The sequence below is a fragment of the Lutra lutra genome, chromosome 1 (genome assembly GCF_902655055.1).
Source record: "Lutra lutra chromosome 1, mLutLut1.2, whole genome shotgun sequence".
Lineage (NCBI taxonomy): Eukaryota > Metazoa > Chordata > Mammalia > Carnivora > Mustelidae > Lutra > Lutra lutra.
Genome location: NC_062278.1, coordinates 173337314 through 173362416, shown reverse-complemented (window position 1 = coordinate 173362416; position 25103 = coordinate 173337314). Strand labels below are relative to the sequence as shown.

At 38.2% G+C, this 25103-nt stretch overlaps 1 protein-coding gene across 2 annotated transcripts in view; it reads left to right on the top strand.

The window, feature by feature from the left end:
• Positions 1-25103, top strand: part of GRM7 (glutamate metabotropic receptor 7) — a 945741-nt gene that overhangs the window by 878168 nt on the left and 42470 nt on the right. The window contains exons 9-10 of one of the 2 annotated variants that reach the window (XM_047746115.1): positions 12210-12456; positions 18159-18250. In XM_047746115.1, coding sequence (XP_047602071.1) covers positions 12210-12456; positions 18159-18229 — 318 coding nt within the window. In that variant the 3' untranslated portion in view covers positions 18230-18250. The remainder of the gene's footprint in view (positions 1-12209; positions 12457-18158; positions 18251-25103) is intronic. The other variant, XM_047746126.1, reaches the window with a different exon arrangement.

The following is a 25103-nucleotide window of genomic DNA, read 5'->3' as shown; positions in this document are numbered from 1 at the left end:
TTTTTTTTTTTTTTTTTTTTTTTTTTTTTTTTTTTTTTAGGAGAGATCAAAGTCACTCTAGGGTTTGTGCAAGGTTGATTCAATTTAGGATAGTACTCTGATGGGGCTTGCATAAAACGAGGTAGAATGTAAAAAAAATGATCCCTTGTCTGTAACTTCCTCTTACTTCCTCCCACCCAACACATCCGTGTCCTTTCTTTTCTCCCTCCTAATATTATCTCTCACCTGTCCTTTTTCATCCACTTCATTGCTTTTTGCACTGTCTAAAGAAGGTGGATTCATTAACTTATCTTTAGTGCTGCTTCTGAAAATTTCCAGGAAGGATCAGGATTGCAAAACCAAAATGCATATATGGCCTCAGTTAAGTCAAAATCAGCAGCTTTTTGTCAAATAAAAAAAAAAACAAAATTCATTCTTCACTGCATTGTCATAGCAACCATTTCATTTTCACTGTAAAGAGACAATTAAGTACTAACCTAGGTGTTAGTGCAAACTTTTTGAAAGAAAAAAATCTCATTCTTCCAAAAGGGGCAGGGTTGTTTATTTTCATTGTTACTTCTGGTTCCAAAGGAGTCATTATTGGCAATTACTTTACCTACTTAATTATTTATTTATTGGTGAACACATGGAAGAGGGTTTAAGAAATGTTGGTGGCAACCCCCAGGACAATACAGTCCTATCCTCCCTGGGCCAGTTAGGAGAGTACTTTTTACAGTCAGTCTAAGTCCATGAGAACATCACTTCCTGCCAGGTTCCCTTTTGACTCTGCTCTGTGGAAGAAGGTATGGAGCTAAAGACTGGAAATACACTGTCTAGTTCCTTATCACTAAGAGTTAGTTCACTAACAGTGTCAGTATCAATCAAGTCACTTGTATTGCCCCCCACACACACACAGTGCTATGCAAGGATACAATATGAGATAAACAGACATGCTTCCTGGTGGGAGAGACAGATATTTATCATACACACACACACACACACACACACACACACACACACACATTCATGCACATATTTAAGTATGAATCTTATGATTGCTTTGAGAGTTTATACCAGGATGGTATTACCTAATTTTGTTTAGAAAACTCTCAGCTGAAGAAGTGATGCTTGCATGGAGATTTAAAGAATAAATTAAATCAAGGTAGGTGAGGGTAGGGAAATATTCCAGGAGAAGGGGGAAAGCATATGCAAAGGCCCTGTGGCAGACTAGAGCATGCCATATTCAGGGATATGAAAGAGGCTAGGGGACAGGGAGACATGATGAGCTGTAAAATAAAGATGAATAAATGCCTTTGAATTTGACTTTGATTTGTCAAATGAATGAAGACCATATCTTCATCAAACATGTATTGAATTTGTTCCCTATGCCGGGCATGAAGGTGTGGATAAACATGGTCCTGCCTTTGTTTTGCTCACTAATAACTGTTCTCTTCCTCTCTGACTTCCACAAAATATTCTGGTTCTCTCCCTATTATATGAAGCAATTTATCTCTATATTTTATCTCCTCTATTACCTCTGAATACCATGCCTGGGCCACAGGAATGCCCCAGGTCCAGGAGTGGAGCCAGAAGTGAAGCCACTGAAATTGCTAAAGGAAAAAGTACTTGAAAAAATGGGAAGCAGTTATGATTGTTCAGAGACAAAGAGCCTCTGGACATGGTTAATTTATCCTGTGCCACACAGACATAAATTTTGCCAGCACAGCATTTTGACCAGGGCTTTAGAGTTGAAGTCTGACCACTTACAAGTCATTTCTTCCTTGTCACAGCGAGGGTAGATGCCATTACTCACCTCATATTATAAGTAGCAATATTCAAGCTTAGAAAGGCTAAGTGAGGTACTCAAAATGCCCGCGCCCCTGCCGTTGTTAATAAACAGCAGAGCCTACATCCAAATGCCGAATTCCTGACTGTGATTCCAGTGCACTGGTCATACGTTTTATTGTTCTTGGCCGTACAGTATCTATCTCCTGGACCATATTCATTGCTTTGTTTAGCTGCTATGAATTAGGCATGTGCTATGTTCCAGGACCTACACACAATAATTTGAAAAGTATGGGCCACACTGTCATGTGGCGGGGTGGGGGGCGTTGGGGGAGGAGTCTACTGACAACATACTTAGGAAATAAATACTTGAATGAATAATCACAAACCATGATTAATGTAATGAAGAGGCATGATGCATTCTTTATGCAAGCAAGAGAAGGAGGTCACAATTTACATCTGAGAGTCAGAGAAGTAAGTCTGAGACAGGAAAGGCAGGTAGGAGGTAGCCAGGTAAAGATAAGTGGGAATAGCATCTGAGGCAGATGGAATAGCATGTACAAAAGCTTTGGGGATAAACAGAGCATTACACACTTGAAGGACTTAGAGAAGGTGAGGGAAGACAGAAGGGACACCTACAGAGTTCCTTGGACCGTGTTGAGGATTTTATCTTCACTTCAAATGTGATGGAAAAATCGAGCAAATGCAGCAGGACAGCAGAAACCCCCAAGAGCACTATCCTTAGCACTTGAATTGTAAAAAGAAATGACACCTGGGAAAAAAACAAAAAAACAAAACAAAACCTCTTCTGTCTGACAAGGAGTCTGGGAAGATTTCGAGGACACACTCAGACCAGGGGATGATGGAGGCCCGATGACAGGCTCAGAGAGTGAGTGGGTAGGAAATGGCAGCTTTGAGATCCCTGACACAAGACCTTGCAAACAAAAGCAAAACCCAAAGGATCTTGTGAAGTCAGAATTAAAACCATGAACCACTCAGCCCCTACTCCTTAGCCAGACTCCCTCCCTTTTACTACTACATTTCTCTTGGCAGGATAGGTGTTGTTTTCCTGCCCAACCTCAGAGCCCTCACTGTTCCAGTTAGGGCCATAGGCTGAGCAACTACTTGTTGACAATTTTCTGAGTAAAGTTTCATTGCAATTATTTGCTCCTTTGGGACTTAAACCATGGGCTTAAATAGCTGAGGGCCTCGATGAGAAGTTCAGAGCCTAAATTACCTCTGGGCAGGCAATTCAGCTGGACTGGGTTCTAGCTGTTGAAGTGTTTTGCCCATCAGCCAGGGGCAGCACTTGCACGATCACTAATGAGTGCCACAGTGCACTACCCAGCATCGCAGCAGTTCGGGGGTCCTGCATCCACCCGCATGCACACACCACTCTGGAGGCAATGCAAAAGCAGGGGAGTAAAAATGATAGATGGAAAGCTATGAGCTAATGGAAGGGGGAATGAATTTCAAGGGCAGAAAGAAAGATACCACAACTCGGCAGCAAGATGGAAAAGATAGGGTCCAAAAGGAACAGAGGAAGATCAACCAAAATAATAGCCAGAATGAAAAAGAGAAAGGAGAAAACTGTATGATTATGATGATCGGAATTTGTCAAAGTTCAACAGAAAGCCATTGTCAGTGGCTTTGAAAACTGAGATAAGAACACACTTTATTTTAGTAAGAGCCTGACTTTGTCTTCTTGTCATTGACACTCTGGGGTCCAGTTTCAATGAACACTTTACAAGTCCAACTTAAAACACATTGACTATGCCTAAGAAATGCAAAGATTGTCTCTTTCTTTCAGCTATTAATTAGACATCAATTTTTTCATTTGATTTCTATCTCTTTATGTTCTTTAGAACTATAAAGCTGACTTTAAAAGTTGGCAAGATTAGATAGCTTTGCACTTACAGAAGTGGAGTATTCCTAATGACAACTTTAGAAACAGAATACTTTAGGGACACCTGGTTGGCTCAGTCACTTGAGCATCCAACTCTTGCTTTTGGCTCAGGTCATGACGAGATCAAGCCCCTCATTGGGCTCTGCTCTCAGCAGGGAGTCTACTTGAGAGTCTCTTCTCCCTTTCCTATACCCCTCCCCCCACCAAAATAGAATAAATCTTTTCTAAAAATAAGAAAAAGAATATATTAAGTCCAGACTTAATTTTTGTTGTTGTTGTTAATCTACTTGCTTTATTTGCAAAGTAATACAGAGCATCATCGTCTTTTACCTAATGTATTCCCCAGCAAGGTACAAACAAGCATTTTCATATTATAAGGAAGAATTTGAGGTTGCTTCCTACAAAAAGGATCTACAGTTTACTCTTAATGAATGTGGCCAAAGGTTCAAAGGGAACCAATGGAATCTGGCAGAAGTGTGATTCTCCAGGCTGACTGTGGAGAAAATGCTTTGCCTTTGTATGTTATATCACTGCAAGGCAGTGACCTAACAGTTGTGGGACTCTCAACCCAGCAGGAATGGTAAATATCCTTCTAGATAACACAACAGCATGGACCGTGCCAGCGCTGGCTATATATAAAAGAGCAAATCTGCCTTGTAGGTATGGGGGAAAAATATCTTGAAATCAAAATTTAGGAGTCAGATGACTGGTGGAGGAAAGAAATTGCTATGCCCAACAAAATCAGAAGTGACTGCCTGGAAGAACTGGCTATTGAGGTGGCCTGGAGCTCTTGAGGATATCATGGAGAGCCAAACACTGAATTTCCTAAGCATGTGGTCAGTTGTACTAATAGCATCCCACTGGAATAGACACAACACCAAGCTTCTGCGCAGGAGAGGAAAGAACTGAGATGTAGAATGATTTCAAGCATGACACAATCACTTATCTCATACTCTAGAAACAGATTTACATTCACCTGGAGTGCTTGTCTTCTGTCCGTCCAAATAAAGAATGTAATTGTGTGTAGATGTAATATCATGTCTGCCTAGAAATACTAATGACAAAAACAAAACACACCGTAAAACTAGGTCTTGTCCAATAGTCATCTGGTTGCCTTCATTATTTATAATTCTATGCCAGACACCTATCCACAAAGTGTGGCTATACTATTTGGTGTGTGTATCTTTTTATGTATATCCCATTTCCCTTTCTCCATCCCTCCCTCCCTCTTTATTACCTCATCAAAGATAGGAAGTGTAAAGAGAATAGCACGAAAATGACCTACAGATGATGGGGCCATCAACTGTAATGTACTTGCATCAACTTGCATTTCCTGAACACCCACAATATTCTAGGCACTGTGCACTACTTTTCACACATGATACCCTTTAAACTTCAAATGGTGAGAACATCTCAATGGTCGTGGTAGAGTTTGATGGGGTTGTATATCAGAGACTCTGGTAACAAATTGCTAGGGTCCGAATTTTGAGTCTTGTCACTTGCCAGAGGTGAAGGAGCTTGCTCACTGTCACCAACCAACAATCTGAGACCAAGATTTGTAATCAGTTCTAATATAACAAAGATCATACTTTTTCTATTACGCCATTCTTCTATAAGATGCAACTCTCTCTACCCCAAAAAATAATTGTTTTTCCCCCATAATTATACTGAATCCTTTTATCATCATGCAATATTTGATAACTAAGCCAAGAGTATACTCCCTCCCAATGACTGAGAAAGTCCCAATTGCAAACATCCTGTCCTATCCTCAAATATAAGTTATTTTTTCTTCTTGAAGATATGGTTACTCTAATTAGGAAGCAAGGAGTACGGGTGTAAGGATGGTAAACACTGGTCTTAACTGCCAGGAACTTTCATTTAATTCAGTCATATGAATGTTCCAATCATCTGTCAGGTAATAATGTATCCTTCCTATTTTCTGGGACTCCATCAGACACATGTTTCATTTTAATACACTGACTTTGGGGATATTGTGAGGATTATGAAAACTTGTCCCTTCCCACCTGAAGTCTCCATTAAGGCCTTCCTGTCCCAATTTTCACCTGTCATTTGGGAATGCACAGAATTTACTATTTCTCATAAAAGATTCAATAAAAGATAAAATAGGAGTTTGAGAATACTTCAAACAAAAGAGAAGCAAACTTAATGAAATGCCTGTTCCTTGAAAAGGCTGTGATTCAGATTTCATAAGAAATATTGTCATTACAAAATGGACTAATATGAAGAAATGCAACATAGAAAACTATTTTATGGTATAGCCAATTAATAAATCAGTGGTACTAATACACTTGACTGAGTGGTTGCTACATGCAATACCGTTGTATATATTTCACAATGGCAACCATTTGGTCCCAACAACCTGCTAAGAGAGGTACTATTATTATCTCCACTCTAGAAATAAGGAAACAGAGCCACACAAATAATTTCAAAAATAAAAGTGATCAAACTAACAGACTACAAGTAATAGCTTTCCTCAAAACACAACATAATGCCAAGAATTTATGGTACCTCATGCCTGCTTCAAGTATAGAACTTTTTATTCAACCAGAATGTAATAAGCATACACTTTTTAGCAGACATTGTGTTTATTATCCAGTCGGTTCTCCTCTAAAAATCACCATGCTATGCAAAATTGTGCAATAAAAATACAAGACTTATGGGGAAAAAATTGGGTTAGGGACATAACACTCATAAACATCACCAGTGACATTAAAAAAATCTAATAAAATGGTGGCAAGGTTTTATACAAGTTAAATGGCTAAACAGTGCATAAATGTTACAATGAATATGGCATTTTACCTTAAGAAAAGGGAGGTAAACTTTGCTCGTGGAAGGAAGTGCCAGAAGCATTGCTGCTTGTGATTTATTGTAAAATTGTGCAAGGGGACAAAGAAGGATGTTTGAGGTGTGTGTGTGTGTGTGTATGTGTGTGCATTTTTGTGTGTTCCCCGCATATAGTACTGTGTTCATCTAGTGTTTCTTGGGGAAAAAATTTATACATGCACAAGCTTTGTACTGTACTCAGATTGTTTCCTAACCTATCCATCTGTTAGGGATGCATTTGCATTTCCAAACAAGGCTTAAAGCACAACTAACTGGCTATACTTTTCTGAGCAGACCAGGGTAAGTGCTCTTTGGAGCTGTACCTATGAAGGGGCCAACAGGGGAACTGCCCTGACTGGAGACATAGGGAAAGCTTTATGTAGAAGGGGCCACTGGATGATGCATCAAATATAAACAAGGTGTCAGAAGCACAACAGGTCAGCAAAGAAAAGGACAAGAGGAGGGGAAAATGGGGGACAATATACATTGTGGGGAAAGGACTTAGTGAACAGTTGGTGCATTAGTTCATTCTTGATTGGCTTTCTCATGCCATTAGACTATGGCTAACTGATGGAGGGAGAATGTCTGTTGTCTTCACAATGGTGTACTTAGTGTTTGGGCTGGTGCAGGCATTTAGTAGTATCTCAGTAAAAATGGAGAACCAGCACATGGATGAAAGCACCAAGAGTGGAGAAGTAAGTCTTTCACATAGCCTGTCTAGAAAATAGAACTAAATGTGAATTTACAGCATGGGTTTGACACCTTTTTAAATAGTTCTTATTTGAAGAAATTACATTCTCAAATGTAAGTTCATCTTACGTCTACAGTTTGACACCATCAGATAGTTCTAGGACTCTTCTTCTAATAAAGTATTTTTACTGATAAAGCTGGTAATTCATTAGTATAAATATAGTATTAGTTCCTTTGTGTAGTATATATTTCTAGGGACATCAGTAGTAATGATGAGAGTATTTCAATGAACTAAAAAACCTGAAAGTGAGTTTTTCCTAATCCAGTTTTGTATCTGTCTCTGTGCCCTATAAATTTTTTCTTTACTTTCTTTTTCTCATTATTCTTTGGACAGTATCTCAAATACTGTGATGTTAAAAGTTTGAAGCCTGTCACTATTACAAATTTTAATAGCTTGCCTTGAAATCTCTCAAAATAAATTTATACAGAAGAGTTGGCAAATTTCAAAGTTGCTCATGAGCACTATCTGACCACTTTTCAAATTTCTTAATATCTTAGCAATAAAAAGTTGGACAAGGAGAACTCAAGTAACCATGGTGCTACACCATCTTCTGAAACAATAATGGCATCTCATAATATAGATTAGCATTTTACCTGATAATGAATTTAGACCAAAATGAAAAAGATTCAGGTGGGCTTTGCATGGCATTAAATTAAGCATATACCTATACACTCTAACAGTATACCTGCTGGTACATTTCAGCCAGACCAGACATGACTAGGCCTGGTGTTTTAGACACTACAACCTAGTTAATCAATAAGACATATATAAAAAGTTCAAAATAAATGAAAATGGTTATGAGCCTTCATCTTGAGATCTAGACCCCAATAACCTAATCTAAATAAATATTAAGCAGAATATAAATAGTGGTTATAATAAAAAGTAGTTATAATAGTAAGTAGTTAATGTTTCATGGGTACTTTTTTCCTAGGCATTATGCTAAGCATTTTTCATATATTTATTAGATCTTCAAAACCACCATATGAGGTAGTAATAATTATTGTCTTCATTCTACAGATGAGGAAACTGATGGACAGAGAGAAGAGTTATAGCCCAAAATTCCAGGGATTAGACTTTAAAATAACCACTGTTCTAGAATATATGCAAAAACTTTTCTTGGCTTGACTGTAAATTCCTTGCCTGAATGTGTTTGGTTATATAAGCTGAATTATAGATGATAGGTGTAAGAAAAGCCACATTTAACCAAGGAGCAGAAACTAGATTCTGGAAATTCACTTAGGGTGATGATAAAATTAAGGCTTAATTATAAAAACACATGGAATTTCCAAGGCAATCTGCATCCTTCCCACAGGCCTGAGTCATTGAGGATTGGCCAGGGTGGGGAGACTTAGCTCCCCTGGGGACGATCCTCAGAGAGCCAGAATGGAATGAGGTTTAGTTGTATGTCAACCCTGGAGAGAGTCTTGATCTCTCTATGTGTCAAGGGCCTCTATGTCTTGATGAAAGGGGCCAACAGTGATCACCAATGCCTTGACCTCGCTAAAGAAATTATAAAGAAGATAACATATTGTTAAATACCCAAGGTTAAATAAACAGGATAATGTATTTTACAGTAAGCAGCAGGTAAAATAAGAATAGCCTCAAGACTAAAATAGGTTGTAATTTATTAAAAGAATGTACTAAAAGTTGGTGGTGGAATAAACACAGTAAGAAGATGAGCCTCCCACCAGAGGCCAAAGCGACAGTGACTTGGGGCCTCTCTTTGGGAGTTGGTGGAGTTGAATCTTTGTGGACCAATACCTCTGGGATTCCTGTAGACTAAAACATGCATATCTTTATATGTATATACTTGTCTAAAAATACTTTTATAGTATTGCTGGGTCTGATCCTAAGTACTTTACAAAAACTAATTTGTCAACATGATATTATGAGGTAGGTACTGTTATTATCACCCCCATTTACAGATGCAAAAGCTAAGGCATGGACAGGCTAAATTTTTTGTCCTAGGTCACAGAACCAGGAAATGGGAATCGAACTCAGGCTAGCTTCTTTCACTCATTCTTAAACATTATGCAGTGTAAGGAGGAAATGTGGGAGTGGGAATTTGGTCAGCGGCATTCATGTTGGTTTTCACATACTCCTAAAGTGTCACCAGAGATGGTAAAATTTTCAACACAAAATATCGAGTCTCAATGAGCTCCAGTTTGAGAATAATGAAATCAGACACTCCATAAAATGAATGTCATAGCTTTTGAGGTCTTAAATTGCTAAGTAGTCTTTGTTAAGAAAAAGTGTAAACACACACAGACACACACCCATACAGAAGCTTATGTAGGTATAGAATTTACAGTTATGTGTAAAGAAACTATGGATGATTTCTTCAATTGTAAAATTTGCTCATGAACAGAGAAACAGGAACAAAACCCTAGGTTAAATTGTATCATTTTCTTTTTTGGATTGCTAAACCATGATTTGCAAAGTCCTCATTAGTAAGATGACAGCAAGGATCATGAAGGAAGGAAGCATCATTGCCTAGGTCCTTAAAGCCTGTGAACATGGTAAGCCTTTCATAAATGGTGTAGGTTAGCATGGTGGAATGGAATTCAAAGTCTAGAAGTATTCTAGTAGGAAAAGATAAGCTTTTAAAATACAGTCTGATTCAAAACCAAAGGATCATTAATTCAATATTGTTTTGTCTTTCTATTTTATATTCATTATGTATTATACAGTTAGCCTCTGGCAGCTCCTTAAAACCATTCAAAGACATGCACATTCAAATCAATGTTTGTTGGAAAACTACCTTCCTTCCACATGAGATGGCAAAGTCTCTCTTAATTCTTCACCAGAGCCTCAGTTTGAAATACAATACAGAAATATCCAGGCAGCCAATAGGTCTGATGAAATTTTTTTGTTTAGAGAAAGACTGTTTGAATCACAGGTAGGTAAGACACCCATTATACAAACAAGTGAGCTCCTCTATTATGTTTATTTAAGTGCCTCCTGTTTGTCAGTACTGCAGACACAATGATATACCACAGACACTTGTTCATGCCTTCATGGTACTCGTGGCCTAATCAGAGAGAGATGGCCAGTCAAATGATTGGGGCATATAATTGGGTATATAAATTACAAGCAAAGGGTATATAATTACAAGCAGAGGCCGATGGTACAAAGAAAACAGTTCTCCGTATAAGTAAAGAAGCTGGCCTAGACTTGAGGTTGCTTCTAAGAAGCAGAGGAAAATCATTCCATACAGAAGAAAACAAAAGTAAAGAAATATTGCATGTATTAAAGGTTCTGTGGCTGAATGAACACAACATCTTCAAGACCTAAAGGACTGTCCATATGGATGGTGGCCTGGGGAGAAGGGTGGGGGAAAAGTGGTGGCAAATTAGTCTGAAAAAGTTGGTAGGGGGTAGACCACATGGGACCTTGTAGACTCCATTAAGGATGGGGATTTTACCCTCTGATCAATGGGAAGACCTAGTTATGGAACACAATGATTGAATAAATATATCATCGGATTTCCACTGACACAAAAGGCCATGGCATCTATTCATTTTTTTAATATAATTGAAATTTTATGAATGAACAAATATATTCATTTATTTATTGCTTTACCAGGTATGACTAAAAAAAAAAAAAAACTGTATAAATTCAGGTTCATACAACATGATCCTTTTTGAGGCATACAAGGTGATGATTTAATATATGTATACTTGAAAAATGATTACCGCATCAAGTTAATTAATGCATCCATCACCTCACATTTAATATAACCTTTAGAAGTCATGCAAAAGGCAAACATATCTAAATATATAGGGGTGGGGCTCCAGATCACAAAAGAGGGCACTTCATAAACACAACTGGACCAAGGCAAGTTGTCTATAGTTTTCTCCTTACTGATCTTACAATTCCCCACGCCCTTCCACCAACATCTTTTCAAGTTTATAACCAAGGCAGTAATTTAACACACTGCACAATAAGTCAATAGTTGTTTACTGATTTTTCAAGGGAGCCAAAGGAGACAAGGACAGTTATGGAGACACCATCCACACCACAAATAACACAAATGTCAGGATGTTTTTGCCCTATTAGCAATTTGTCAACATAAAAGAGTCAGCATCACTAGATCTTGGGTCCTTGCCATCAGTGTTTTGTAAATCAGAACTAAGCAAGAAAAACTTACTTTTCAGGGCAACTTAACTCACTACTTTGTAGGTATGGTGAAGGTGAATAGTAATAATAATAATAATACAACAAAAGGGGCATATATTAACCTAACTTTCAAAGGTGCCAGAGTCTTTGTGTAGCAAGAAATCATGTAGTATTAATTCTTCTGTGCACATATAGAAAATAAAAAATAACCACCCTTACTCAAGATCACAGATTTCTGTGATTTTCACATCTTTGTTCTGATCAAAAGTACTTCAACTCTGATTACAAGTATGAACTTCTATGTAGGAGACTTCTCCAGGGCAGGCATGCACATGGATTCACCCAAAAGCATTCGATCAATTAATATACGCAAAAAATCTCCAATAAAGCATAACAAATAGCATGGAGGACAAGGGGAGATGGAGAGGAGAAGGGAGTTGAGGGAAATTGGAAGAGGAGGTGAACCATGAGAGACTATGGACTCTGAAAAACGATCTGAGAATTTTGAAGGGGTGGGGGGTGGGAGGTTGGGGGCACCAGGTGGTGGGTATTGTAGAGGGCACGGATTGCATGGAGCACTGGGTGTGGTGCAAAAATAATGAATACTGTTATGCTGAAAAAAATAAAAAAATTAAAAAAAAAATCTCCAATAAATGTGCCAAGTTATTATACCAACTTCCTTTTTATTTTCTTAATGAAAAGGCCCTAGAGATGGCTATGCTTTCTCTCCTAGCCAAAGTCATTCTTAATGTCATGTGTTAAGTATTCAGACTTCCTTTGCAGTCATTTTATTTGTAATAGTGTCTTGTGTGTTGTGTCTCCTAGCTCTACATACAAACTACCACACTTACAATCTCCATGAACCTAAGTGCGTCAGTGGCTCTGGGGATGCTATACATGCCGAAAGTGTACATCATCATTTTCCACCCTGAACTCAATGTCCAGAAGCGGAAGCGAAGCTTCAAGGCGGTAGTCACGGCAGCCACCATGTCGTCGCGGCTGTCACACAAACCCAGTGACAGACCCAATGGTGAGGCAAAGACAGAACTCTGTGAAAACGTAGACCCAAACAGTAAGTAACTTTTCTTTCCTTTCGACTTCCCTTCCTACATCAGGAAGCTCTAGGAACTGTGGTATGAGTTTGCCTTTCTTTGGAGAGATACGGTGTCCATTTTTGTCTTAATGGAGTGATTTCCTGGGTGAATGCTAACCTCTGCTCTTAAGAGTTTGTCTTATTCTTGCCTGATTTCACTTTTACTCCCTGTGGGAAAAAAGCTTTTAGAAGCTCTGCTTCTGAAGTGTGAAATCTCCTCCTTCCTTCAATCTCATTGGTACCAAACCCTCCAATTGACAGAAACATACCCGTTGGGTTGTGACCCACCTTTCCAGATCTCCTCATGTTAGGGGAACAACTTCCCAGTAGGGAAGCTTTAACACCTGATTGAACTGTAGCAAAGTGAATAAAATTGGAATATTTAATAACTTAGGAAGCAAAACTTCTTTACACTGGAACATGAATGTAGAGAAAGTTATCCTTTACTAAGCAAGCTTTCTAGAAACAAGAAAACACCCAAGTATACAGGCTGAAGACCACCATGGTCGTGACATCCCCACATGGGAAAGACATTTACTGTGCCACCGCAGCAGAGTTTCGTTCCATGAAGGACAGAATATTAGGGAGGAGATTAAAGGTGAAATGTCACATCTGATATGCTACATTGCATATCTGCAACCCCTGGGTAGCCTCTAGTCACCCCTGCCAATGACTCCAAAAAGATGGACATACACATACCACTTGTATGCAAGAAAACAAGACCGCTTTAACTAGAGGTTAAACACATAGAATTCCCACTTGTCAATTTTACTAATAATATGGTGAGAAGAGTGCATTTTAAATTAAAAACATTACTTCCAGGATTTGTTTTCTAGGAATGAGTTGACCAGTTCCAAATACAATGTGGCAGATTCAAGTGTTCATAATACTTTGTTTTAAAAAGTAGAGGGGGATTCAGGTCATCCATTAAATCCTTCAAGACATTTTTCAGTTATGAACTCATTTTGTCATAGACAAAGACTTCTCACCAAGCAGAAAGGAATCCCTATTCTAAAGACTCTGCGGTAATCCTTTATACTCTGCAAGTAAGAAAGAGATCTTTTAAGAGCAGGAGGCAACAGAGTTTGTTCCTGACAAATACTGTGCTAAGATCCATGATCTTGGCTCCTCTCCATTTCTAAGCAGTTGGCTGAGTGAATATTGTGAAACTCATTGAGAATATGTAGACAGGGTTACAAAGGCTTGTTAATAATATTGTGGGCTTCACTTGGACCTTTTAATAGAAAGGATTCTGGGACAAGACAAGAGGAAGGGCAAAGACCACACCGAAAGAAAGGAGAAACAGAATGAATGTATAGCCTCTGCTCTTGTGTCTTCAGAGCAAATGGAGAATGAGAGGAGGGAAAGTGGAGAGTGAATCCTGTGGTATTTGACGTGATGTTGGAAGAGGCTCTGGGTTGAGACAGACCTGGTTTCAAATCCCAACCACTCCACTTCCCAGCTGTGTGGCTTTTAGAATCACTGAGCTATCCTAAAGCTCAGCACCTTCATGTTTAAAATGGAGATACTAATATTTATGTCATAAGTGTGTCATAACGTTATGCTTCTAGAAAATAATATATCAGTTGTGACTTTGCCTTTTTATTCCTTAAAAGGCAGAAAAGTGCATTTTAATGTGATTGGTTATGTGGATGTGATGGTAGAGTTCAGGTCTGTATGGAGGTAGATGCAGCTGATGCCCCAAAAGAAACATTTCCATGAAAATATATGCATAAGCATCTATTTTTATGCATACTTGTGTTGATAAATATACCTGCACGTTTATACTTCTGTAGTGTTTCATTCTAGACCCCTTGCTAGACTTGCATTTTATTAAACCTTTATCCTAAAGACATTCCATTAAGTATTTTACATTTATATCTGAGCATGTGCACACATACACATGTACAGAATTTAACTAGATATGCCCCAAAATTAATAAACAGAAAATATGGTCAAAAGTCTGTACATATTGAAAAAAAAATGACCACGTTAGAAGTTTTGAATTTGGACAATTCATTACTTTGCTACTTAAAAATAGCTTTCAAACAACATTTCTACTACTATTAATTTTAATGATTATGTTCTATCCTTGAGGCAGCTATTTTGGATACAGTAATGGTTGTAAAATGCTAATACTAACACTAATACTGACACTCGTACTAGTAGTAACACTAATACTACTAACAATATTGCATCAGCTAACCTTTGAAATAGGCATTATCCAAAGTGCTTTGTGTGCAAGATCTCTTACCCTTACAGTACCTCTGTATGAGAATTGTTCTTTTTACTGAAGAAACCCAGGCTTAGTGAGATTAAGTGCCATTACCAAAATTACACATCTAGTTAGCAGTGGAGGTTGGACTGAAACCCAGGTCTGACTCCCAAATCCACGCCTACTTCTCTCTGCTGCTCTTTTCCTTAGAATGTGTCATATCATACTTCCAAAATAGAAATTACTCTTTTGGCTTCCTCAACTGATGATTTAGGTTGCATATAAGGCATATAATGATGTGTGTTTCAGACTCTTTAGTTAAATGTGCTGGGAAATGTATTATTGTTGCTGTGTTGTCATAAAGATAGCTGTAACTTGAGCTCAAAGAAGGCTGCCCAGGTAGAGGCCTCATCTTACTTACTCAAAAATTTATATAACTTATCATTTATGCTAGTCATGACAACTATTCCATTTGGAATTCATTTGGTGCCTTCCCATGAAAAAGTTTGTTGGGTTTTGTCAATGATATTTTCATGTCTACACAGAGCAAAAATAAACATTTCAGGGGAAAAATGAAATCAAATAGAGTCCTTATAAGCAGTCCAAAACAATTTAAAAATTGTCTTAGTTCATTTGGTTTTGTGTAGACACTCCCTAAAATACCACAAGTAATTTGAATAGATATTTGCCTAACCATAGGAGGAGATTCATGTACCTCCAAACATTGGCGTCTCTGTTGACCCAGCTTCCAAAGGTCCCCCTCAAAAATCAAAAGAGTTTATCCAAACAAAATCTTCCCAAAAGAACCATCTGTAGTGGTAGAAATGTTCTAGTCACATGTGGCCAGTTAGCACTTGAGATATGGTTACTTAATTGAGGAAAAAGTGTTGTTTATTTTAAATAATTTCACTCAAAATAGCCATCTGTGTTTGTGGCTACTCTATGAGAAAGCTCATCTCTAGAAATTAATATGTCTTAACAGGCAAGGATTTTATCTAGGGCACATATTGGAAATGTCTCCCAACGTTTTAGCAGTGATGGTGACCTGGGATAAAGTCAGCTTAAAGGGATGAAACAGTTGAGATGAGACAAAAATACAAGTAGTTATTTTCAAATGATCCAGAAGAGCATCTAATCCAGAAATAGTGGTATCCTAGATAGTCATTTTATTCAGAAAATCAGTCCTGAGTAATCCAAAACTGTATGTATATAGGCAAAAAGCAGTAATGAAAAATTCAATTCATGAAAATAAACAGTAAGACTACCTGATGTGAGGGAATATTACTATATTAATACCAAATATGGCTCAAGTATTCTCAAATTCCTGAACTTCGGTAGCAGAGACAGAGGAATTATTTGCTGAAATTAAGCTGTCTGGTGAAAAAAGAAACAAAAGCACACACCATGTACTCGAAAAAGCAATGTGTCTTTCCAAAGGGAAAATTCTGTACACTATTCTCTGAGGGAGGGTATCTGAGAGAAAGTTGGGTTTATAGGATGAGCTCGAAGTAAATAATGAAACACCAGTGTCCCCTTATTCGTTGTTGCTCTAAACACTTAGTCTCAATGTATTTCAACCTTTAGTGTTCTCGTTTTTAACAGCTCTGCTCCATCATTGCAGCTTGCCATCTGGTGCATGCACGCTTCTACTCATCTACTGCAACTACATGTCCACATAACAACGAATTTGCTTGTTGGCTTACTATGGGCAGAAATTACAACTGCCCCAAGCACTGCCTGAGTTTTCCCCCAGGAAGCTCAGTTTTCCTCTTAGGTTGCTTCTTCTGTCAAAATGTCATTGCTTAAAAGGAAAACTTCTGTGTGGAATGCACAAAAAGTAAATCTTAAAATTTTAACATATCTGTACACTACTACTACTGGCGTTAGATATTCAGCATTGGGCAAGTGCTAGTTGGCTTCTGTATCAGGATTGAAAAACAGTAGGATGTCTAAGGGCTTAGCTCAGCTACTTGTTGAATTATTATGTATACAAACAAGATTTCTATTGCTAGAGGGTCAGAAGAGCCTGACCTACTTCAGACAGCTTTAGATCTAGCCACCATGATGCCTTCTCAACATTCCTTTCTAAAAAGAAGGGCACCTTGAGCTCTGGTTCTCGCATCTGCATCCTGAATTCAGCACATTTCCCCACACTTTCTATTCTGACTTGGTAGCTGTCTGTTCATGGCAAACGTGTAGATGCCAAATAAATAAGAGGACCTGTTGTGCTTGGGACATGGTTTATCGATGGCCGCTAGGACCCTTTTGCAGTTGGATGAACGGTATTAACTGAGGCAGTATGTCTTTATTGGGATGGGTGGATAAAAACTGCTGCCTTCCTCAGCTGGACTGGTTAGAAACAGAAGATACTCTTTGAATTATCTTCAGCCCAGATGCTCTCCTTGTAAAGAATCGCAGTGCATAGCGATGAGTAGCCCTAAGCTACCTTTGTCCTAAACTACCATCCATTTTCTAAGCCAATGTCCCCAGGTAGTGCAGACAAAGTCCTCAAATACCTGCATGGGTTGCAGATAGCTTAGACTCTGAAAGGTCAGTAGCAACTAGAGATGTCAGGCAGGTGGACAGCTTGGGTCCCCCTTTCTAGGATGTGGGAATGTATGATTAACTGACTGACACAGAGGCTAGACCTACACTAGACCTGTGAGTACACTGTATGATGAAGCATAGTTTAGAAGAATAATTTGTACCTAAAATAGAAAATCTAAAATAAGATATTTTAAATATGTTTGTATTCTGATGCTGGGTTTTTTTTTTCATTTTTTACTATCATTTTTACACCTAATATAAGGAAAACATACATGAAAACTTGTGCTGTTCTCAAAGAAGGTAATTATTACATAAAATAGTTGAACTGTTAACATAAGACATTTGATTAAAAATATATATATATATATATATATATATATTGCTGGAAAATGGATGTAGTTACCAAATCTACCTAAGTAATAATGCCTAGAAAACTCTGGAACACGCTCCTGTGCTGTGTTAATTTGTTATGGTTTTTGTTTTGTTTTGCTTCTTCATTTATTTGGATCTCTAACATTCTCAACATTATGCTATTTGTTTCATCCTGCCAGACTAACCATGCAGGCTGGTCAGCATGGCTGGACTAGGCTAAGGAGGGGGGAAAAAGGGGGGGGGGGCAAAAGGAAGAAAGGAAAGTTCTGACCAGATAGATAACTTATTTGGGACCTGGTTCCCTCAACTGCTACAGCTCAAGCAACTAAAACCCAATTGCCTTAAATCAAGAGGCACCAGCACTCCCATGTTCAGAGGTACCTGAATTGTGGTGAACTGGTCTACCAAAGGCTATTGAATGCACTGAAGTGAGCATAATGTCTATGGTCTCTATCGCAGCCTCTTCTCCAAAAGGGAAAAAATAAAATAAAGGAATATTGTGTGTACATTTATTTTATACATACCTATATATTTACTTTTCCTGTAGACTGTATACCACCAGTAAGAAAGAGTGTACAAAAGTCTGTTACTTGGTACACTATCCCACCAACAGTATAGCTTTTGCCTGCTTTCTAAAAGGTAAGAAACAATCTAATTTTATTTATTTGTATGTTCTTGTCTCTACTGAGAAAAGAAATCTTTCTATGAAAACTGTGCATGATTACCTGTAAATATATTTACATGACGAAACGTGTTTTCAAAGATGATCTGTTTGCTAAGCATAGTGCAGACAGCTGCTATGGCCCACATGCTTGGTTTCTTTTCTGGAGAACATGCATGTGGGTGTGTGTACATTTGTCTTTTCTAATCAGGTAGCCGACAGTGGTGGAGTTGGTGTGGGTCACTCTGGGCTACTTTAAAATGACCGATGGTGAGAGATTATTTTTAAAAGTATGTTGTCTTGTTCTGGTTTTTAGAAGGCAATGTGGAAACTTACAGGGAACAAAGGGGGGGGGCGTGTTTTACAAGCCTAGCAAAAATATTTGTTCAGCTTTATTTTTAGTAAATATATTCCTAGTAATGTATTCATTCAAAAAACAATGAATGGCCTTACTATATCAAACCCAAAAAAGTCTTGGTCCCTTCTTCTCAGTAAAGGCCGTACTAGATGGGCTTGAAGTGTGTTGAAGATGAACTGTGGCTCATAGCTCTGTCTTAGAGAAATAGAACCAACTTCAGTCATGTCACTGAGCAAGGAAATTTTCAATGAAGGGCGTCAAGAATCTATAATGAGTTTTAACATTAGTCAAACCCAGGAATTACCAATAAATACCAAATGTATTCAAACAAATAACTAAGGAAAAATGGTGAATGGTGTGATGTGTGAACTGGGCATGGGAATGAGCAAACGTAAGAATAATCATTGATTCTTCACTGATGTTTATTATTTGGGGTTCTCACTAAAAGGTATATGCTGTGTATGAATTTATATTATTGTTACTCATTATTATTTTTACTACCTTCCTCCTCTAGCCTATACAATAGTATAAAACTGTGGAAAAGAACCCTTGTGTTGACAAGCATCCCTATCCAGCTGAATGTCAAAGTATTCCCAACTGTAGGAAAATAGTAGAAAACATGGTATAGAGTTATTAAAATTATATGGTGGTTGTGAATAAAAGGTTGCCTTTTGATTCCCTTTAAATCTGCTATTGTGCTTAGAAAATAGAAAAACCTATCTGTAGAAAGATTCCAAGAGAGAGTGGAGAGGTCCTGCCATGGGAGGGGGAAATATTGCTTCCTAATCTGGGCTAATATTCCTCTTTTCTATGTTGTTAGCATGGAACTTTAATCAGATCAATTGCTGTGTGTGTGTGTGTGTGTGTGTTTTTAATCCATTTATATTTCCTGTTGATTTTTAGGTAGGTGCCTGCAACTCAGTCTTTCATTTGGGATATACTGTTCACACACTTATGTCCTTTTTCTATATCAAAATGATCTGTCCTAGTTTTTAAATAGGGCATTCTTTTCTCCCAGCGAATATATAACGGTATTCCACTGAGATTTCAAGTTTTTGTACTCCAAGGGCTTGTCAAAACACGGCAGCTCATCACTTGAATCATCCTTTTACATGAGACTCTCTGAGAATAAAAGAGAGGGCATTTTCCCTGGGTAAATATGATAGATTTAATCTCAATCCATTAAAAATTCTCTTTAGCTCCATTCTAAGTTGATGCCTTTTGGGTTAAAGGATGCAAGATGAAAATGTTCTAAGTCAATTTTTCAGTTAAAAAATACTTATAGGATGTGCTGTTTCAAAATAACTTCTGGCTAGGATTTTCTTGTTTCAAAGATTTTGACAGGGTGCTCTCCTTTTTTGCCAATGGGAAGGTAGCTTTCCAAGTTAATGACAATGTTCTTACACTGCTATGTAAAAAATAATTGGGAAATAGGTTCAAGTTAGATTTATTCAGAGAGGGGAGTGATTTACCTTGTTCAGATGACAATAAGACAGGACAACTCTCGAACAAGGAAGGAAGGTGCATAAAGTTGTGCATTCAAATCCACTTCTATGTCATGTGTAGGCAGACAAAACAGTAATGTGAGATTTGTAGATTCAAGTAAACTTCTGTACTCCTGAGCTAGTAAGAAATTCAGTCTCAGCCACCACGCCCCAACAAAGGTGGAATTTACAAAGCACACCAAGCACCTACTTGTACAGGTTGAAGGAAGCAAGTTCAAATTCAGACAAAACAGACCTAACCTGGTTTGAAAATGCATTCCACCTCCTGGCTCAGTTGAACAACTCTGTCTCACAGTCACCACAGGCCAGACATCAGCTGAATCAGCACTGCCTGCCGTCTCTTGTCTGAATGTTTGTAGATTTTAAAACTCTGCAGATGGTTATCAATCTAATGACATTTGTTTTAAAATGCAATTAAGCAACAAAAACACAATCATTCTAGAGTCATTGCCAGGTCAGCAAACAGGTTGCTTTGTTAGGAGGTAAATTTTCACACTACAGGACGGTCTTCTCATTTTAAAACTTGAACAGTTTAATTCAGCCTCACAAGTAATAGCCCTGAGTCTTGTTTTTATAAGGTACAGTCTTCCTAGCAAGCACACTGGTTATAATATTATTGACATTTCACTAATTTATTAAACGGTATTGTAAAAAATTCAATAATCTCATCTCTTATAATTACTATAATGGGGTTATCTTATATTTTAAAGCTTTGCAGAACTGGGTAAGCCATGTTTTTGTATCATACTGAGACTCCCCCTAGTCCTTAACATTCAGTGTGATATTTCTGTGCTAACCGGAAACTCCGTCAATTTAAAATCCATCTTGAAACACTCTGTAAGTATAGCATAGCGCAGAATATATGTTACCTGACCTTTGACATAGAATCACCTTAGAAATAAATGCAGCTATAAATCTTGTTGGCCTATTTCTTTCTACCTAAGAGCTCCATGAAACACCATTATTTCTCTCATTGGGGTTTGATATCTCAGCATCCTCAAAAAAAGAGTATTTCCCACCTCGGTTCTACAATTTCAGTTCCACTTCAGGAACAGGATGAAAGTTTACATGGCTGGAATTTGCACTCTTTCTTAGCATTAAAGAAACATATGCATTGTACCCCAAAACCATGACAATTAGATTTTACATTTTATCACAGCACTATGCTATCTGGGCAGGCTTCATGAACTCTTTCTGAACTTAAATTGGGTCCATCAAAGACGTGTTTGTCAAGTGCCACTCCTTTGGGCCAGCCCTGAACTGACTAGGAATTGGGGACAGAAGTGAACAATACCCACAGGGAGCTCAGATCTTATGGAAGACTCAGAGGAAAGGAATTAGAGTTCAAAGTGACAGGAGTAGGTCTTAGACGAGGTCTGTACCAGGTGCTAGCAAGCTGCAGGTAGACAGCATTACCCAGCAGGTTTTGTTTGAGCTGGTCTTAAAAGATGCAGGGCTCCAGGCAAGCATAAAGGAAAGACACTCAAGGCAGAAAACAAGTATGCACAAAGAGCCAGATGCACAAAAGGATGTGGTGTATGCTGGGATTAGAAAGCAGTTCTGTGAGGCTCAAGTATTGTGTTTTGATGCAGATAGTTGTAGGGGATGACATGCAGGAAAGTGGCCTGTGTGTAGAAGCACTGAGTCACCTTTATCTTTGTGCCTTTCGCACAGGGTATGGCAAATACTAGGTTCTCAGAAAATGTGCATGAGATGATTGGAGTATATATAATACCTCACATACCAAGGCCTCCTAACCTTACCTAGAACACAGTATATACACATTAAATATTAAGTATTTATTAATAATAAGAAAATACTGCATCTACAGACTGTGCAAGTGGAGTTGTAGTCTTCCAGATAAAACCTCTAAAAATTGCGGACTGCCTTGAAAAGGCAATTTTTTGACCGTGATGTCACAGGTTTCAAAACTATGTTGTGGTTCTTACATAAAACTCTTAAAACTGATGGTCAATGCTACATCTGCACATAGGTAATTAACCAGGGTCTCTTTTGATGAGCTAACCCTGTGTATAAAATCAACAGAGTTTCATGCCGATTTCTTTCCTTTTATGGTCTATGGATATTTATTCTACTTTTCTTTCAAAGGGCATGTGAACTTCAGAATTACCACTGGAAATGGATCCTGTACAGGCTTGATTTAAGTGGTTAGAACTTCTAATTTGGTAAAAACAAAAACATAATCAATTTGGTAGTTTTCTGATTATTAAGTACTTTTTTTTTTTTAAAGAAACTGGCATTTAGAACAGATTTTGTCTTTTGGGACCCAAGTATCATTTGCATTTAAAAAGAAAACAGTGTGTATCCTAAACCAAACTCAGTTAATCTCTACAATCTTTCTTCTTCCCAATTACTGTGAATGCACATCCTCTCAGGACACAAGTGATGCTGACTCTTATTTCTGCCTCCTAAAGACATGTCTCAGCTTCGCAGAGTTTTTTTTTTTTTTTTCTTTTGTTGTTTTTGGCTGTACAATGGAACTTGGATGCATTTTAAATTAACTTTCTCTAGGAATCAAAGGTAATCATTATTTCTCTTTATGATCCACATGAATATTCTCATTTTTTTTTCTTTTCAAGTTTAAGATTAGTTTTGAATGCCGTTATATCTCTGCCTTCTTTCAGAGTTAACCTCCAAGGACCCCAGCTTGCACTAAGAGGATTGAGGAAATTTGTCCACAGCCTGATCTTGCTGAGCTGACTCAAACCCTTTGACGAACACGATATGAATCAGCAACCCCACTTCCCGTAAGTGTTGGTCCAAGTATTAGCTATGACCTTGAGCATGCTGTTGCTTTTCTCTGGCCAAGAATAAGGAAAACTGCACCAAGTTTCTGCTCCGATATTTGAGGTAGCATAAGCTTTATCGATCGCCTCATGGCCTTCTGGGATCCTGGATAAGTCTTGTCCTATGTGATCATCGGTTTCCCCTTGTAGAAGATGGGAGCATGCTTTTCTCCATGAAGATGGCCTGGAATCCTATAAATAAAAGCCTTCCTCTACAAAGGCTATGCATATATGAGGTAGCATCGTTAGTCCCTGACCATCTTTCTGTTTTATTTCAATTGGCTTTGCTTTCTCCTCCTTTTTGTGGTTACATTTTTTGTTTCCATAAACCATCAAAGTTGGAAAAAATGACATCTAGATTGCCAGCGAAGTCAGGCAACCTTTTCTCTGGGTACGACAAGCTCTGTTTCCAAGATGGGTCACTTTGGTCTTTTGATGGGTCAGTGATAGTCTTTCAGCTTGGTGAAATTGACAGGGAGGGCTATCAGTCACTCAGCAAGGCTGCTGTGGGACCGATAGGTTCACACCACCTGATACATGAACCACTCCATATGATTAACTTCGACAGGTAACTCCATGCTGGCTTGCAAGCTGAAGATCATTTTAAGTACAAATAATCATTCTGGGGTATGTCTTGAGTGACAGAATAATGACTGAGTGGAACAGAGTCCCTTAATCTTTGCTTGTGAAAACACATTTTGTTTCCTTTCAAGGCCAGGATACTATGACAAAATCAATTAACAAAACCCCTCAGAGATCTTTGTTGATACTTTGAAGTTTGGTATTTATCAAGCTTATATCAAAAATAGAACTTCCTTTTTTTTTAAAGATTTTATTTATTGATTTGACAGAGAGAGATCACAAGTAGACAGAGAGGCAGGCAGAGAGAGAGAGAGGGAAGCAGGCTCCCTGCCGAGCAGAGAGCCCGATGCGGGACTCGATCCCAGGACCCTGAGATCATGACCTGAGCCGAAGGCAGCGGCTTAACACACTGAGCCACCCAGGCGCCCAAAAATAGAACTTCCTTGAAGGGCTGGGCTCATTTATCTTAGTCTTCAAAGGACCTCACATGGTGCTTTATAGCAATTTAATAATTAGTTATAATAATACTATCATTTCTGATGATGATAGTAACTGGACCATATTATCCCTATTGCTACAAATTTACAAAGTGCTCAACCATCCATTGAGACAGGACTTATTGTCCCCACTTAACATATGGAGAAACTGAGGCTCAGAGCAGGGCAGCACAGTGCCCAGTGTGGCACAGTGCATGTCTGAACATGGGCTTCTGGCCAGAGTCCTATTTAATCAACATTTCTAAAATTAAATAGGATGGAACACAACACTTCAGTCTACATAATCTATCTCATCAACATTTATTGCTCTCATCAGTTGATTCTAAAAACCCTCAAGGGCTTCAAGATAGAAAGCATAATGAGTTCAGGGCCACTTTGAAATGAGAAAGGCCCACTTTCGTTTTTTTCTTCCTGGATGGTACTGCAAATGATAACACAATTTAGTGTTGTTTTACCTATTCTTGGATTCTTTTGGTGGTCTGAAAAATTAAAGACTGTAGTTTTTGCCTCCAAGAACATGGTCTTCCAGAGTTGAAAATGTTAACTCTTGAGAACTCATCGAAATGCACTGAATAACACACTCAAGGCCTTGTGGTCATCCCAGGCTGTAAATGCAGTCTGTAAGAGTTAAAATCCCACGTCATCAGATAATGATGGCTGCAAGCAGACTCCATCTCTGCATTCAGTGCTATGAAAACTTCAGCAAGTGAAATTAAACTCAGAAAAGGATTTGCTCACATTAAAAAAATGACACTTCCCTGGCACAACCATGTGGAAAGCTAATTCCCACCATAGTTTCATCACCTCCTCCTTTTCTGTCTGCTTTTGCCAGAGTGAAGCTCTATAAAGAAACTGGACACTGGACTCATTATCAACTGCGTTAGCTGAAAATTTGATTAAGCTGGCCTCCCAGGGTTAGCATGAAAAATTCTAGATTTTTATTCTAGGAACTTAATTTCTCTTTTCCTCATTTTGGCCATGTTTGCAAATTTCATTTGCATTTAAATTTGCAGTGGTTTGCCAAAGTCCAGACTAAGACTTTAGCTGTTGTTTCTATTCAGGTGAAAAGTGCAACCACAAGT